This window comes from Helicoverpa armigera, chromosome 10, assembly GCF_030705265.1.
Source record: "Helicoverpa armigera isolate CAAS_96S chromosome 10, ASM3070526v1, whole genome shotgun sequence".
NCBI classification, from domain to species: Eukaryota; Metazoa; Arthropoda; class Insecta; order Lepidoptera; family Noctuidae; genus Helicoverpa; species Helicoverpa armigera.
Genome location: NC_087129.1, coordinates 6,304,183 through 6,321,803, shown reverse-complemented (window position 1 = coordinate 6,321,803; position 17,621 = coordinate 6,304,183). Strand labels below are relative to the sequence as shown.

Here is a 17,621-nt window from a genome sequence, read left to right as displayed (position 1 = left end):
TCCGAAATATTTTACCACACCGAGTCGCAAACGGTACTATTGTAGATCTCTGGGTGGGTCTTGGGTTAAATTCCAGGGTCGCCCCAGAATCGCCCCGGCTTTAAGGGTTTGTAAAACTTTCACAAAGTAACCCTGAGTTTGGAAGTTGGAAGCGATACACGCATGTCTCGAAGGCTACATTAAGCCGTTGATCCTGCAGTTGTATCGGATTGCCTTGCCAACCGAGGGAATAGATTGCAAGTCTGCTTGCGCTTACTATTTTATACTACCTATGTATCATATTTTGCGTAGCTGGCTGATCTCCTTCGAAAACCAACGCCACCATAGCCGAATCTGGACCCAAAACCAAGTCTCGGTAGATTTTTTGGCGTGACGATAGAAAGCTTTATAAGTCGGTACCTACAGCACATAGTCCTTATAGAAAACAGTGTGTTTCAATTATAGACCGTTACTTACATGTTGTTCAAACTGCCTTTCTATTAATTACTTTATCGTCCATTTCTCATTATTTCCACTCTTCGAATTGCTTTATTTTTCCAATATCGTTAAAGCTTATCATTGGAACTAAATGAATAAATATGACTACCTAGTTTATAAGATTATCTGAAGACCGAATGTATTTTCATGACCTACTATTTAATATTTCAGCACGTATCAAAATATTTTTATATGAATGGATGTTGTAGTCGTATATTTGTTGTTATGTGTATTTGCATCGTAACTCATACGCTATAAATCGTGCCACGTTTACATTCTAAATCGATGGTTTATTTAAAGGTAAAGCTTTTATTATCTACAAGTTCAGGAAATGATGCGAGTTAATTCATAAGAATTATCTAATTGTATGACAAAATTTTATAAATTGTTTTCTTCTGTAAGAATAATAAAAGCTACTTAATATTATTTAAATTCACGCAATTATTTAGTGATCAGATAGGTACCAGGTATTTGTGCAGACATAACCGCTTATAAAATATCTATATAATTGCACATAAGTCACATTTATTAAGTCGGAAGATACATAAAAATATCATCACATTTCAAGCTCCCCAAGGGCAGGTATAAAAAGTATTAACAGGTCAGGAGTTTTATCATAATTCTTGGCAGCACGTTTGATTCACCCACAAACTTTCTGCTCAGCAACAGCGTCACGGCAATGATGCATTTTATCACGTACTTGGGGAACTATGAACATGAATGACAAGAAAGCAACTGGCTTTTATTGCAGCTGCAATTTAATAACAACAACTGAAATACATGACCTAACAGTAACTGAAAATCTTAAATTGAATAACGAAAGACGTTAGTAATAAGTTTCTGCATAAACGTTTACTTTCCCTCTACCAACTACGACGGTTATTTCAGCGTATCTTAGTACAATATCAAAACAAAAATACGAGCTATCCTCGTACGTGTGCCGCAGAGTTCACGCAGCAGCCCTCGAGGCGAGGGAGGCATCGACAACAATAGTCATTCGAGTTGGGCCCGCGCGCGATCTCGCCCGCATTCTCAGTACTTACACGTTATCAAATAAAATTTCTTCTATAAACATTTGAAAACAAATTCAACTTTTATCTGAAAATATTTTTTAATTTGTCGTTTAGTAACAAATAAAAAGTCTTCTTCAGTCTTTTACATTCACTTTGAAGTGTATTTTTAACTTTTGTTCAAGTGTTTTCAGCGTAACTGTGCAGAATTTTCAACATTAATTTAAACAAACTTGTATCGTAAGTAATTTTTGCAATATTTATTTTTACTTAAACTTTGTTTTAAGGATTAAAAAAACGAATAATTAAAGACTGTCAAATTATATCCAATTAATTTTCCCGCCAAGCTAGTTTTCCCGATCCAAATAATAATTATGAATATATTACATTGGCACAAACGACGATCCAACGCTGTTTAAAGTGGTTAACCGCTTTTGTTTTGGTTGTATGTACTAGCTTAATTAATGTCAGACAGGTTTTATTACCGTTTCCGCAAAATGGCTTTTCAATGGAAATGACATCTAATTCCATTGAAAAACCATTCAGTGGGTACTTAAACCTTCAAAAAGTGTGTTCTAAAAAAGCAATTTTACCAGCTTTTAATTTGCGTTTTCGTGCTCGATTTCCTCAATTTTTCTACGTCCTTGATTACCTCCTGTATTTATGTCGTATTTTTTAATTTCGATCTTCATAACAATTTTTGTTTAGCTAGATATTATTTTCAGATGCAAGCCCTTAAAAAAACATAAACATAGATATATCAAAGATCACCATCTTACGTAACCAGATTCTTATATATTGAATATCGTATGTTTAATTAAGAATAGTAGGAGATAATGTATAGATTGATAGCGTCATTTACCTGGATTAGTTTACATCAGTAACATTATCGGGGCGTGTAAAGGCCGGCGCTTACCGAGGCATGGCAAGGAATTCATTTTTTACGAATCGACATTCAATCGTTTCGATATAGAAATACTACATAAATTAATCCTAATTAATTTGAATGAAATCCTTTTCGATAATAAAGCGCTACGCGGGCTCCTGATCGGCCACGGAGTACATTATACGAGGGTCGGCTTTCAGTCAAACCGAATGTTCCTAGCCGATGACAAAAGTAACATGTTGCAACTGCCTATCTGAACTTCCCAACCGGATTTTTTTAATGAAAGTTTATTTCTAAATATTCCTACCAATGCCGCATTTTTTTACCGACTTAAATTTTCTTTATATACTTAACTTGTTTTTGTTTAAGATAACAAAAAAAATAAGATTTTTTACATGCCACGATAAGAATAGAATCACACAAATTGGACAAGATAAACAAACAAACAAAGCCGTAGTGATTTTCACGGGTTTTCCTTAAGTTTTAGAGAGATAAAAAACGTCTGTGATTACTTTTTCTTTTCGTTTCGTTTTAATTGCTGTGAGATGTGAATGCTTTAAAAGTATTTATGCTATTTATGATGCCCGAAACTTCGTTGAGATATAAGGCTATAAGTACGAATCTATTTTAAAAGTTACTCACCTACCTAAAAGGTAAAACAGGAGCTTACTCTAAGACTTCGTCGTCCATCTGTCCGTCTATCCATTTATCACCAGGCTGTATCTCAGGAATCGTGATAGATAGTTGACTTTTTACAAATTATGTGACCACATACATATACACACTACGTATACCTACTAACTAAGTACTAACAAGAATTTTGCAAACTAGAGTTACATAGAGCTACATAGAGTATTGATTGAACATGAAAGGCATTTAAAAGCAATAATTAAGCGCTTGAAATATTAATAGAATATCGAGTAAGTAATTCTGTTGGGCCAATCATTCAGTCACTCACTTTTTAGGGTTCCGTACCTCAAAAGGAAAAAACGGAACCCTTATAGGATCACTTTGTTGTCCGTCTGTCTGTCTGTCTGTCTGTCAAGACCCTTTATCTCAAGAACGCGTGGACGTATCAAGCTGAAATTCACATGAAGTACTCAGGTCTATTGTCCCTTTAAGTTGTGAAAATATCAAACTTCTAAGCCAAGCCAATCAAAAGATACAGCCGATTATGTCGCTATTTTCAACAAATTTTCGACACTCGCAAAGGAATCAAAACCTACAGGATACTTCCCGTAAACTCAGAATCTTGAAATTTGGCATGAAGCATTGTCATATAATGCAAATATAGGAAAAATTGCGAAAATCACATTTTTTTAGTTACGTAATATAATAAAAATATTTTAATAAAATGAAACTTACTACCTTATTTCTCACGAACGAATAAAGGTATCAAATTGAAATTTATACCAAATACTTAAGTCTATTGTCCCTTTAAGCAGTGAAATAATCAAACTTCTAAGTTAACGCGATCAAAAGATACAGGAGTTTATACCGACACCTTGACGAATTTCCGTCACACGCTAGGGAATCAAAACCTACAAGGTACTTCCCGTGAACTCAGAATCTTGAAATTCGGCAAGAAGCAACATTATATAGTACAGATAAAGGAAAAATTGCGAAAATGATAAATTTGAAGTTACAAAAAATATTAAAATATTATTTTTGCTTACATGACATAAAATATTTTTTTAATATTTATAAACTTACTACCTACCATTTTTCACATGAACGCGTAGAGATATTAAAGTTGAAATTCATATCAAACACTTCTTAAATCTAATTGCCTCTAAACTGTGAACAATTCTAAATCATTCAAAGGTCATTGGGCACCTTAGTATGGAAACCATACCCATGGCGGACACGAACGAAGTATAGCACAGTATAATGATATAAGGCTCTGATTTACTATGGCATTAGTCGCATCAATGTGAACCATGAGAATCTAGAGAAAATCAGGTTTAAAACTACGCTTTTGTCAAGGCTCTAGAAATGTAAAGCCAGCAGCCTCTTTCTTATCTAATCTCTAATGTTGTAAATAATCTCTAATGTTGTATCTTTAATAAAAGATCTTTTACAAGGTACTGGCCTACTATTATGGTTACATTATAAAATATTAACTATTTTGACTCTCACGAAATTACCATAACTATGATTGTTCTAAACTAAACAGTTTGCGCGAGAGTCACTTTTTATCTATACAGGATTTGTACGGAACCCTCGGTGCGCGAGCCCGACTCGCACTTGGCCGGTTTTTTCAAATATAAGTGGCAAAAAATCGCCCCTTTAGTAAACCACCGAAATACCCGTAAGAATTAATTTTCCTCGATTTAATAAAAGGTTAATTACCTACGCCTGTGTGCAGTTCAAGGTAAAATTAAATGTAGAAAGTTTATCATTTCCATATTTATCACGTGGCTTGCAAAAGTGAATCGGTGCCAAAAAAAAATGATAAAAAAACTCTACGTTCACATTCACATTCATTGTTGTAGTAAATTCATTCATCATTTACGCATCCCGGTCGACAGGCACACAGACGCGCGTCAGAGCTGTTGCATTTTATGTATCTGTGATTGAAGTGGAATGCCAATCTACAGACTAGAGAGCTTTTAATTCATTTTTATTATCTCTCTTCATTCATTTATCTTCGTTTGAAAAGATTCCGATTACGTTCTGTTGAAATACTTTTTCAATTTGCTCGTTGTGAATGTGCATGGATTAGGTAGGTATATCTACTTATAGATGTGTACATTTTTTAGACTGGTGTTAAACCACCTATTTATTCGATATCCGACTGATACCGCACCGACCTTGAACTGAAATTAGACTCATCACTGTTTCGAATAAGATCGTCTGATCAACATTTCTCTCAATCTTTTGAAAGCCGGCTATTTAGTAGATTAACGCCTTAGAGAGCTTCGCGTGAAAACAACATTGTTTCAAAAGCATACATGTATTGATATGAAATATCATCTTCACGTGATTAATCATAAAAAATGTAATTAGATGTCGGAAACGTCGCTAACATTTGCATTGTATGTACGTGCTGTAGTTAGAGCACATAAATTATTTCCACTTGACAGCGCTATATAAATACGCTAGAATAAGACATCCTTCGTAGCCCGAAAATCGTAGACATTTGTTTTCATGCCAGCCCTTGAAAAACAGTCACTTGTTTCTATTACACCCGTGCCCGAGAGATTTGGAGGTGGAATAGATGAATACTGAAGCAGTTTTGGTCAAGTCCGATATGCGTGATAAATATGGTGACCTCAAGAGACTTTGGGAAATACAAAACATATAATTATATAATACGTATTAAAAGTATTTGCTAACCGATCCGTAAATAAATGCTTATTGTATAATCATCATCACCAGTCTGGTTTTCCAGAATCTAGACTAAACATCTATTGTAGGTAATAAGAAATAGTTTTCGTGTTCTTAATATACTTACGATAAATGTAAAATCAATGCGTGCTGTTTGGGGTGGTAAATTAATTAATAGATGTACAGAGGTGACACATCACTGGTAATAAAATAAACCAGATACGGCGAACATAAAAACACATGAACACCATGGCGGACGAGGTCGTTAACTTTTTACGCAATGGCAGTTTGTGGTCGCTGCTACTATCGATATACCATGACGCTGAAAACATGTAGGTTATTCGTACTTCACTAGGCCGATGTGATTTTGAAATGGGGTTGGACGCATCCTCCGTGTGAGAGGAGACATGTGCCCAACAGTGGGACTATAAAAGGCTGTGACGACGACGAAGACGACGACGGATCCTACCCAACTCATACTACTAACTCACTCCTGTGTAGACTGCAGCTACCACCTTCTTAATAACTTATGCAAGAATCAACAACTTTAGAAAAGCTTTTGTCTGATACAGGTCAACATCCAGAATACATCGATGCACTTATGCAATCTGAAGTGGTCACATTATAATGACTGCTGTAGTGGCGATGAGCACCACGACGTCACCAAAGACTTCGCTTGCCAAGCTTGTTCTCTATCCTAAGCCGAAACCGTTCAAGATCATGGTTTTAGGCCAGTCCGGAGTTGGCAAATCTGGTAAGACTAAAATACTTCTGCCATGTCATTTCGAGTTATAAATATAATCAATTTTAGAATTTCAGTCTGTGCTTTAATTACAAGGAAAAAATCCAGCGTTATTTGGACACTATTTAGGTAAACATTTTGACAAGCCGTTATATAACTTTCAGCTCTCGTAGTAAGATTCATTACACGAAGATTCATCGGCGAATACGACCCCAATTTAGAGAAGATCTACGCATTCCAAACCGTCATTGATAACGAGATGGTTTATTTTGAAATATTAGACTCTGCTGGAGATTCACATGTAAGTTTTTCAGTCTGAAATAATAAAATGTGTATTTTATATCTTTCACATTTACATGCGAATTTCATGAATTTCTAAAACATTTAATAAAAGTGTACTACATACGAAATGCATCACTTATCACTCAATTGGACGCTAAACACACTGATATTGGTTTTGTTACAGTATGAAAATAAACACGATGATTCATGAATGTATTTGTATTGCACTCAGGAAAGTGAATACGCGAACCTGGAGAGCAACATACGATGGGCGGAGGCGTTCATTCTAATGTATTCGGTCACGGACAAGTGTTCCTTCGACGAGTGCCACCGGCTCAAATTCCTCATCAACTACAACAAGAGGAGACGCAGACTCGCTTCCTCTATGAGGGTTAGTCACGCAACTAACTCAAAATTAACTCGTCGTTTGTGTTATATCGTCCAGGAAAATAAAGGGAACCATTCATTAATTGAGGAACTTATCTTCATTACGGCTGTTTGGCGTGGTAAACAAAGGATACACGCCAAATCTTTATATGTCCTTATCAATTAAATTATGGGTTTACGGTAAAGGCAAACTTCTTCAATCAAAAGTAATGACACAAGATATTTATATTAATGGGACCGCGCTTTGTCAATCAATTTTACAGACCTCATCAATTGCTTTACGAGAAAGAGTTCTCCAATCTACAATAAAATTATAAATAAGTGCGTCTTTACTTTACTTTAAAAACATCGTAAATGGTGCAACGCAATACCTTCTCAATAATTTCTTTCATAATAATCCAATTTTAGAACTCCATTTTAAGCTATCGATTTCGTCTTTAATAAGTCTTCACTTCATTTCAAAAGAGGTCGAGGGAGTTTTTGAGATGCCAAATGATGGCGAACATGGATACCTACTAATACATAAAAAATATACGACGTCGAATTGAACCTCCTCTTTTTCGGGAAGTCGCTTAAAGGGGAGTTTGTTTATAGGTTAAGTATTCGAATGAATTATGTTTTTTAGTTTGTATAGGTTTGAGCATGAGTCCCTGAAAATTGGAAGACAGGATACATTCTTTAAATAATTTATCCCTTTACCTAATGGCTGCCACTAGATAGCAATTTTATTTTCTATAGCTGCGGAAGGCACCCAATAAACATGGTTATCGACATCTATTATATAGTTCGTTCAAAAACATTGTTTGTGTGCTTAACAATTGAGTTTAATTCCGAAACCTATCTTCAAAAGCATTTAACATAATTACAACTTTTGGGTCACTTCCAAAGATTCAGCTTAGCCACTTTAACATTTATCGATTTGGGTTCTTGGGTACTCATCCAAATACGCTGTGCAAAATATATGAATACTTTCAGCAGGTAGGTAGTGAACTACATATGTAAACAAACAAAAAGTAAACACATCCAGAAGGTACTTCTAGAAACCAACTAAATCAAAGAAAAGACATTGTTTATGTAATGAATTTATTATGAAGACGAGGTAAACATTGGACATAACCCATTATTGTCCTGACCCGTTACTCAATACTCTTTTCACTTTCCATATTGATTTTCACGTTCCATTAAGGTTTTATCTTACTTCATACGTTTCACTATTTTTTCACTACGTCTACAGTTAGGTTTCTTTTGTTATTAGGACAGTGCAATAGAGACGCCAGTTGTTATGGTGGGCAACAAGATAGACCAAATTGGTGACCGCATGGTGACCACTGAAGAAGGCCAGCGACGCAGCAAGGAGATCGGCTGCGTCTGCTTCCACGAGATCTCAGTCAGAGAAAGTATTGATCAGGTAACCTAACGCTCTATCTTTATCCTGAATGTTGTAATCAAAGTCTAATCCGCTTTCCTAGATGTATTATTCCTTCTCGAATATTTTGCACAATATTCGACATATTTTCGTCTTTGTTATGATCTGATATAAGTAAATACCTACGATATAAACTGTCAGTGTTTACCTATATTGTTTGGGGAAAATGTTTACCTCGGAAAATTCCATATTTTATTCTTACGTCTTGTGTCTCTTGAATATCAGGGAAAGGTTGAGCGAATTTCTGATGCACGTAATACCGCAGAATCGCGACTACGTGAATGACTTACATAGTAACAAAATAGTCTTGTTGCGGAACAGATGAATTTGATGTTATTGCGCTAAAATACCATCTGAGCTAAAGCAATATTTTGAGTTTTCCATTTCAATAGCTATTCAAAACATGTTTCAAACGCTACAGAGCGCATTTGTCAACAAGGGAATAGTTATTTGTTATACAAGAGTGCAAAGTTGATTTTTAACCGCGGGCTCAATTTTGATGACCGAGCAAGCGAAGGATTCTAAAATTGAAACACGAACGTAGCGAGTGTTTCAATAATTAGAATCCTGAGCGATAGCGAGGGAATCAAAAGAGCACAAGGTGATAAATCTTTGCACTCGAGTGCAACACGTAACTTTTCATCCCACCTCATCGAGGAAATTACTAAAACAAAATGGCGCGCACATATGAGTGTCAAATTAAAAAGATGTACCTATTAAAGTTCATTTATTTGAAAACTCAGTTTAAAAATGAAACGAGGTTAAAAATCTATGTAAAAACAATAATAAAAAATTACTTAATTAATTGAATAATTATTTTAGGCAGTATTTTATTTGTTTAATATGTATTTGTATGAATAGTCTTATCAAGATTGTCACAAATGGAGTATTGCACACGATGTTCTAAATTCAAATCACTTTGCCGCTCTAGAGGATAAAAACGGCTTTTGCGCTCAGATATCAAAGGGTAAAACTACTCTTTCCGAGATGGTGGGATGAAAAATATTTTGAATCAACTGAATGATCGCAATATTTTAGAATATATTTTCATTGAAAATGTGGAAAGTTTTTCTAGTGAACTAAGTGTAATTACGGTATATGCAGTGCCGGTTTTAACTCTACCAGCGCCCTAGGTACGACCCAATAATTATTAGGTATGGGCTATACTCAGGAAACTACGGAAGCCTACACTGAGCGTGGCCCGACACGCTCTTGGCCGTTTTTTTTTTTTTGCATGGGCTTAAATTGCAGTTAGAAGGCGCCGTGCCCAGGGCGCTGGTAGAGTTGAAATCGGCACTTATATGTACTGTAAAGATTTCTATTTTCTTGGTATTGAAAATTCCATCGCTTTTCAATAAAGCTGAAGTACTAAGCGTACCTAGGTACTACAAATCGACTGATGAAACAAACTCTTAGGTTAGAAATAAAACTTTTGTGAATTAATGTAAAATAGCTGACAACATTTTTAAGCTTCTTACACCTACTTCGATAGAATAACAAAAGACAAATTTACATTTAAACGTACAATGTGATCTCGCGACTTGAAATATATTTTCCTCCATATAATGTATTTTCCTTTGTCGGGATAAATCGGAAGTTCTTGGAATGTCCGCTCGGTAAACGGTTCCGCATAAATAAAATTCCTTGCTTTCACGCCGACGCGACGCCCGAATTCGCAAATCCTTTTAGGATGTATATTCAAATTTAAAAATCGCGAAACAAGGGGAAAACTGACAAGTAACTTTCTTTACAATAAATATAATAATAATCAGCACCACATATTAAATAAATCATTAATTAATAAATATATAAATATAAACCATACATCTATTAAACCTTAATCGATCAACTCCAATGGCAAGAGCATCCTTTCTACTTTTTGTTTAAAACACGAAACTAAGGACCAAATGATCTTTGATAGTAGATATACAAAGATCCCAACAAAAAAGTATATAAATAAGTACGCGATTACGTTTCGTCCACAAGGGTCGAATCTTTTTTAACGTGAGCATTAAATATTGGTACAAAGTAACTTGATTCTTAGGGAGATAAGTAGGTAGCGCTATTGTACACAAAGGATTTTCTTTTACGAGTGGTTTGTAAGTACGTAGAAGTTTTGAAAGAAGTTGAAGTGTATTCGGATCACGATACCTCAACTAAACGCGCCTTATCTTCCTTTCATAACGCTGAGACTTGAGACAAATATTCAGCTGAACAAAAGTCGAGTATGCTTACCTGAATGTTAGGAGCAACTTGAACACCGAATAGGGTTACCAAAACAAATTAAACGTATTAGGTAGTATGATTTTATCGGATACCATAACAATTTGTTATTATAAATTTTACTAACAACCTGCCATCATTTCGTATAAATTTATTGCTCTTCAGGGAGGTAGTTACGATGTTGCCAACATTTCCGGGTTCCATGCTAAACCAACACCCCGCGTTTAGTGTAACCCGAAAGCCGGAGTATTTAAGAGTATTGGAGCCTCAGGCATTACATGACCTAATGGTCCGTGTCACGGACTCCGTGATGATGCAAAAGGGTAAATCCCAGCAAAATGGACCAATGAAAAAAATGCAGAGAAACGTAAAGTCATCGTCTTTTGATTTATAAAGAGACTTCACACGATTCTAAACAAATAAGTAAATAGGTAAAGGAAGCGTTCATGATTGCATACATTTAATTACATGGACAACATTTTGAGACCCAAACCCTAGTAAACGAATTGGTGAAGATGAGGCGGCTTTGTAGCTTATTTACATACGGTATCTACTTACGTTTACTTAGTTACTTACTTGCCTGCTCAACGGCCGTGTAGACTAATTTAACTTTGCAATCCCATCCAATTTATACGCTAGTCTGTTACTGACATATTCGATTTATTGTGAGCTGAGCCAATAATTATGTGTGTCCTTTAAGATACAGAGCGTGGGATTGTTTGAACCATCATCAAATCTTGTTCACGATAAAGTGTAGGTAGGTATTACGTTCCAGAATAAACATTAGTAATAGAGATGATTCTTTTATTATTTACTGGAAAAAGATTTGCAGTTTCCTGTAAACATGCATACTGGCTACTTTACTCAGATATTTATTTTTATCCAACTACTGTAGGTGTCAGTTTAAACGGAACCGTGGGACAGAGACATATGATTAATTTGCAGTCGACCACCTAATAACAAGTGTCTATAAATACATATGTTAGTTTCAGCTCTGAAATAAAATATATCCTACTACAAAAACCTGATCCTCAGTTTCTAAAATCAGATTTTTTGCAGGATATATCATTTGAATTTTTTAGTAGATAATTCAATGTAATAGACAGTAGGTGTAGTGATAGTATAAAGTACTTATAGGTAGTAATCAAGATTAGTTTTATCTGGTTTTAGCTCAGAAACATATTAAGCGCAGTATTTAAAGTTAGCCAGTCAGCTTGACATCAAATCAGTACTCTTGTAATAAATGCATGAGTTTGTAATCCGCAGTGTGACGAACTCCAAACACAGTCCGGGCTTATGCATAGTTGATGCAATGAACCAGTCCCCTGGACAATATCTACATACAACCTAATCACTATCACATATCATTACATTACATATCATACATATCATTACATAGGTAGATAGTATAAAACAAAGTCGCTTTTTCTGTTCCTATATCCCGGTATCCCTTTGTACGCTTAAATCTTCAAAACTGTCCAAACGATTTTCATGCGGTTTTTTATTAGATAGAGTGTTTCAAGGGAAGGTTTATAAGTATAATAACATCCATTAAATAGTGAGAAAATACTGTTTTGCCGTGCGAAGCCGGGGCGGGTCGCTAGTAATATCTATAAGCATGTCGCAATCAGTAAAATAATAAGTATGTATTTTCTTTGGTATTTTCCCAGGTATGGGGCGTGTTCCGTGATGCTCGACGTTTCTGGCGCGTCAGCAGCAAATGGTCCCGGCGTGACGGCGACCGACACCCGGCGGCACTGGGGCGGCCCTTGGCACGAGCATCGTCCGACACCACGCCCGACACCAATGCGGCACCACCTTTCTGTTAGTATACAAGTACCTATATGGCATATGTTAATTTAATCTTGCTACGGAACCTATATTACAGAAACAGACAGAAAAAAATATTGGCTTCTCTTTTTTGGCCTAAGTACACGTATAAAGTTCATTTCTCTTTTGAGCTAAGTACCATTGAGTAACTCAAAAGCTTGACCCACTTACCGAATAATTAATATAATTGCTTCAGAAAATATGCTGTAGATACCTAGAGATTCAGGAAAACCCATTTGTTATTCGAATTTTCAAGTCCCTCGTGACTTCCTGGACGAATAAAATACACAGATAAACAAGCTCACTACAACACGGAATGTGTTCTAGGGACTTATTATCTCGGTTATAATAATGTAGCCGATTTTAGGGCGGCCAATATGAGGGTTCTATTGGACCCTTGGGAACATAATGTACCTATTTTCCGCACTGGACGAATGAACATACCTGATGAAAATACAGTGGTGTTCTTAATGACGTTGGGTTTGGCAAGTGTAGATTAGATTGTCTATTATTGTCTATGTTCTATGTCTGTAAAATAAAATATTATCATTTTAAAAGATATAATAATAAAATCTAGCAGCTAGATTTATTTTAAATCTTTTCAGCTGCGAATAACGTAACAGTATTTATTGAAAAACTATGGCCGGCAGCTGTGATATATTTCCGTACATATTTTACTGGCCATTCAACCATCTGTTGCATCTAAATATACATTTTGCATGGATCACGAGTGCCCATACAGAATAGGTTGTATTTCTAACGAGATTCTAATGTCAGATGCACAAAGAATTCACAAAGAGAGATCTAACGAAACGTAAACTCAGAAGTAGATTATTACCCTTCCGTTCAAGATAATTGTGATGGGTACATACCTATATTCTCAACTTTTTATTACTCACTTCCTTAATAAACGATAAGTAGATACTTAAAATGAATAATTATAATCGTATTTTTCCATTATATTAAATTGTTTACTGGTGTATAAAGTACAGCACCTAAGTACATCTTGATTGAGTGGATGTAATTTTTCTTGTAAGGATGCGCGCTATACGTTATTACCTGCCAATCCTATATCCTATTAAAACAAGTAATTTAAACATAAAGATTAAGTTAGAGCCGTATTAGATTGATGGATACTTTTGTAACTGCATTTTCAAGATTCTAATATAAGTGTCTACCCATTTGTGGCCAAAATATGCATTTATTGAATCCTAAGGGCCAGGCCACAACAGTGCGTTGCGGCGTCGCATCGCAAAAACAACATTGCACAGCTATGCGATTAATATGATATGCGTCGTTGATTTTTGCGATGCGACGCCGCAACGCACTGTTGTGGCCTGGCCCTAAAATGTTCAACTGCAGTTCCTAACATTTACATATATATTGTATACTTTCCAGGTCGGCGATGGACAGAGATGGAGCTGGATGAAGAAGACGAGGTGTGCGTGGGGCGCAGCGACTCCACCTCGTCATCAGGTCGGTCGGAGTGCGGGGACGAGTTCCGAGCCCGCGCCAGCACGGACTCGCGCCTGCCGCCGCGGCCCGCGCGGCCCCGACACCCGCTCCCAACCCGGCCCTTCCCGACCCCCGTCAGGAGAATGAGCGTCGCTATGAGAGGAAACAACGCCAGCACATATTGAACCATTCATACATTGTAACACGGCCAAACTTTAACATGAGTTACGAACTACCAAGTACGCGAGTGGTATTTGTGTAAACTTAAACTTGTCTGATGCCGAAATACATCAAGGTTTTGGAAGATAAACTGACCTACTTAGATACAATGTGCAAGTTTCATATTAAGCTTCACCATATTTGAGCTGCTTTATGAAGTCTGGTTTAAGTAGGTTAAATGTATGTACACAGAAACTTTGTTTAGCATAATGCATACGGAAAAAGGGTAAACTTCGTTAATTTTTAATTTCTTCACAACTTTTTTGAAATTCTAATAGGATTACAATAACGGGCTGTGAAATAACCGAGAAATTACTGATCAATTACCAAACCCTTTTGTTCTCCGTTTCAATCTCGATTCCCGTTTTCGTCGATCTACGAGACTTTCCATCCCATCCCATTAAATATGTTCTTCGCCAACAAAATGCCCCAACAATACTTTACATAATTACAACAAACAAGTATGTGGAGTGGATCCCGTATTAATAAAGTTATAAAGTTTAGATGTTATACAACGGATACGAGAGATATTTCATAAGCGTAGGCATTTTTTTTTTCAGGACCTTTTAATGAAAAAGTTTCAATGCGACATTCCCGCCATTTTTTTTCCTTTCAGTGGCAAAGTGTCAAACGTTGTCCCTCTTATTATAAAACGCGGTATCAAATAAGTATCGGCTTTTGTACTACCTTTAATCCACCTTTAAGTACGACCTTGAAAAAACGTTATTACAAAACGCAGTTTATCGCAAGTCCTATTACTATCTGTAGTACAAAAGATAAACCATCGAGCCCCCTAGTTTAACTGCAGTACTTAGTCGACAAACGTCAAATTCCGACATTATTTACTTTTGAGGTTACTTGTTTTGTGATGAAAAAAACGAAAGTGGATATAAATATGTGTGATTTGGAATACTTGGATGTGTTAGAATACTATTAAGAGTGTCCGGGGACCCAACAGAATGCGTCATCGACAAAATCTCTTCAAATTACCTGACGACAATTTTCGATATAAATATCGATTTACGTTTTTCGAAATAATAGTCAATTGAATGCATTATGATAATCCAGGATGATCCTATGATGCTCAACTGGGCTCGCCATAAAGTAAGTAGCCTTTACAGTGCAAGTAGGTTGCCAAAACATCCTAATTAATTGTATAAGAGACAAAGTTTTTATTATGGATGTTTGTTTATGTTCCACGCATAAACTACCACATAGATTTTGATGAAACTCCGAAAATATATCAGATTATCATACAGTCTATTGTTTATTTACAGATTCAAGACTATTTTGGCGTTTTGCACGCCGTATCTCTGCCAGTAATATGCAATGTTTTTAAAAGACTGGAAGCTTGCTAAAATGTACAAAAATGCCTAGATGAGAAAGGGAACAAGATTGTGTGATGAAGAACAGTGTCCAACATGTATCAGTGCATTTGACTGTATAAATAGACATCGGAATAAAATATAATTTTCTACTTTTATGTTGTTTCAAATGTTTCATTTTCTTTTGGTAATTTAATGCACACGATATTCTGTGTGTAAGTTATTGTGCACTTAATTTTGAAGAGGTTCTAATTAGATGCACAACGTCTTATTTAATCATTTAAATCGGGATGAAAATAATCCAAATTATTTCTAACCTAAAGGCAAAACAACTCGGATACGCGCGCTGACGTTCCGTTATACGCGCAAACTCGATAGTTGTTTAAAAGAGAATAATTGGATCATGTATATCGTTAAAAGATACTAGAAATATAAAATTACCTTTAAATAATAAAAAGTAATATTTTCAACTGCAGAGATATTTTTTTTATTATCATAGTTATTTATTTTTCATCAAAATAGACTTAACAAAATAATGTAAAAAGGAACGGCGCATAGAAATCGGAACGATTGAAAGAATGATTTAAATATTTGTTGCTTATAATCTGTGGATATTATTTGAACCATAGACAAATCGAAGTACTAAACAGTCTTCTCTTAGTCTACGTTTTGTAATAAGGATGTAAAGACTATCGTAAGTACCGTAACAAACCAAGACGTCTTCAGTCGGGTTTAAACCACTACTTGCGGCAGTTTTTATAATAAGAGGGTGTGCGTTTTACGCAGGAAATTAAATACGAGTCAAAAACAAAGATATTAAGTAGAACTGCTTTATTATAAACTTTTCACTTTACCTTGTTAAATTACTTACTTCCTGTTTTGTTTTCGTGAGAGAGTAAAACTTTTACCCTCTTATTATAAAACGCGGTATCAAATAAGTATCGGCTTTTGTACTACCTTTAATCCACCTTTAAGTACGACCTTGAAAAAACGTTATTACAAAACGCAGTTTATCGCAAGTCCTATTACTATCTGTAGTACAAAAGATAAACCATCGAGCCCCCTAGTTTAACTGCAGTACTTAGTCGACAAACGTCAAATTCCGACATTATTTACTTTTGAGGTTATTTGTTTTGTGATGAAAAAAACGAAAGTGGATAAAATATGTGTGATTTGGAATACTTGGATGTGTTAGAATACTATTGAGAGTGTCCGGGGACCCAACAGAATGCGTCATCGACAAAATCTCTTCAAATTACCTGACGACAATTTTCGATATAAATATCGATTTACGTTTTTCGAAATAATAGTCAATTGAATGCATGATGATAATCCAGGATGATCCTATGATGCTCAACTGGGCTCGCCATAAAGTAAGTAGCCTTTACAGTGCAAGTAGGTTGCCAAAACATCCTAATTAATTGTATACGAGTCAAAGTTTTATTATGGATGTTTGTTTATGTTCCACACATAAACTACCACATAGATTTTGATGAAACTCCGAAAATATATCAGATTATCATACAGTCTATTGTTTATTTACAGATTCAAGACTATTTTGGCGTTTTGCACGCCGTATCTCTGCCAGTAATATGCAATGTTTGTAAAAGACTGGAAGCTTGCTAAAATGTACAAAAATGCCTAGATGAGAAAGGGAACAAGATTGTGTGATGAAGAACAGTGTCCAACATGTAGCAGTGCATTTGACTGTATAAATAGACACCGGAATAAAATATAATTTTCTACTTTTATGTTGTTTCAAATGTTTCATTTTCTTTTGGTAATTTAATGCACACGATATTCTGTGTGTAGGTAAGTTATTGTGCACTTAATTTTGAAGAGGTTCTAATTAGATGCACAACGTCTTATTTAATCATTTAAATCGGGATGAAAATAATCCAAATTATTTCTAACCTAAAAACAAAACAACTCGGATACGCGCGCTGACGTTCCGTTATACGCGCAAACTCGATAGTTGTTTAAAAGAGAATAATTGGATCATGTATATCGTTAAAAGATACTAGAAATA

The 17,621-nt window shown here is 35.5% G+C and overlaps 1 protein-coding gene across 2 annotated transcripts; it reads left to right on the top strand.

Moving 5' to 3' along the window:
* Positions 1-1,449: 1,449 nt before the first annotated feature.
* Positions 1,450-17,343, top strand: LOC110372371 (ras-related and estrogen-regulated growth inhibitor). 2 transcript variants are annotated; one of them, XM_064036583.1, is made up of 9 exons: positions 1,450-1,727; positions 6,276-6,457; positions 6,610-6,746; positions 6,960-7,118; positions 8,370-8,522; positions 12,434-12,587; positions 13,992-14,899; positions 16,361-16,965; positions 17,138-17,343. In XM_064036583.1, the coding sequence occupies exons 2-7, from the start codon at positions 6,331-6,333 to the stop codon at positions 14,231-14,233; spliced, it is 972 nt and encodes a 323-aa protein (XP_063892653.1). In that variant the 5' UTR covers positions 1,450-1,727; positions 6,276-6,330; the 3' UTR covers positions 14,234-14,899; positions 16,361-16,965; positions 17,138-17,343. The 2 variants fall into 2 exon arrangements, with proteins under 2 accessions (XP_063892653.1, XP_063892654.1); XM_064036584.1 differs by lacking the exons at positions 16,361-16,965; positions 17,138-17,343 and adding an exon at positions 15,545-15,757 and having other exon boundaries at positions 13,992-15,371.
* Positions 17,344-17,621: the final 278 nt, after the last annotated feature.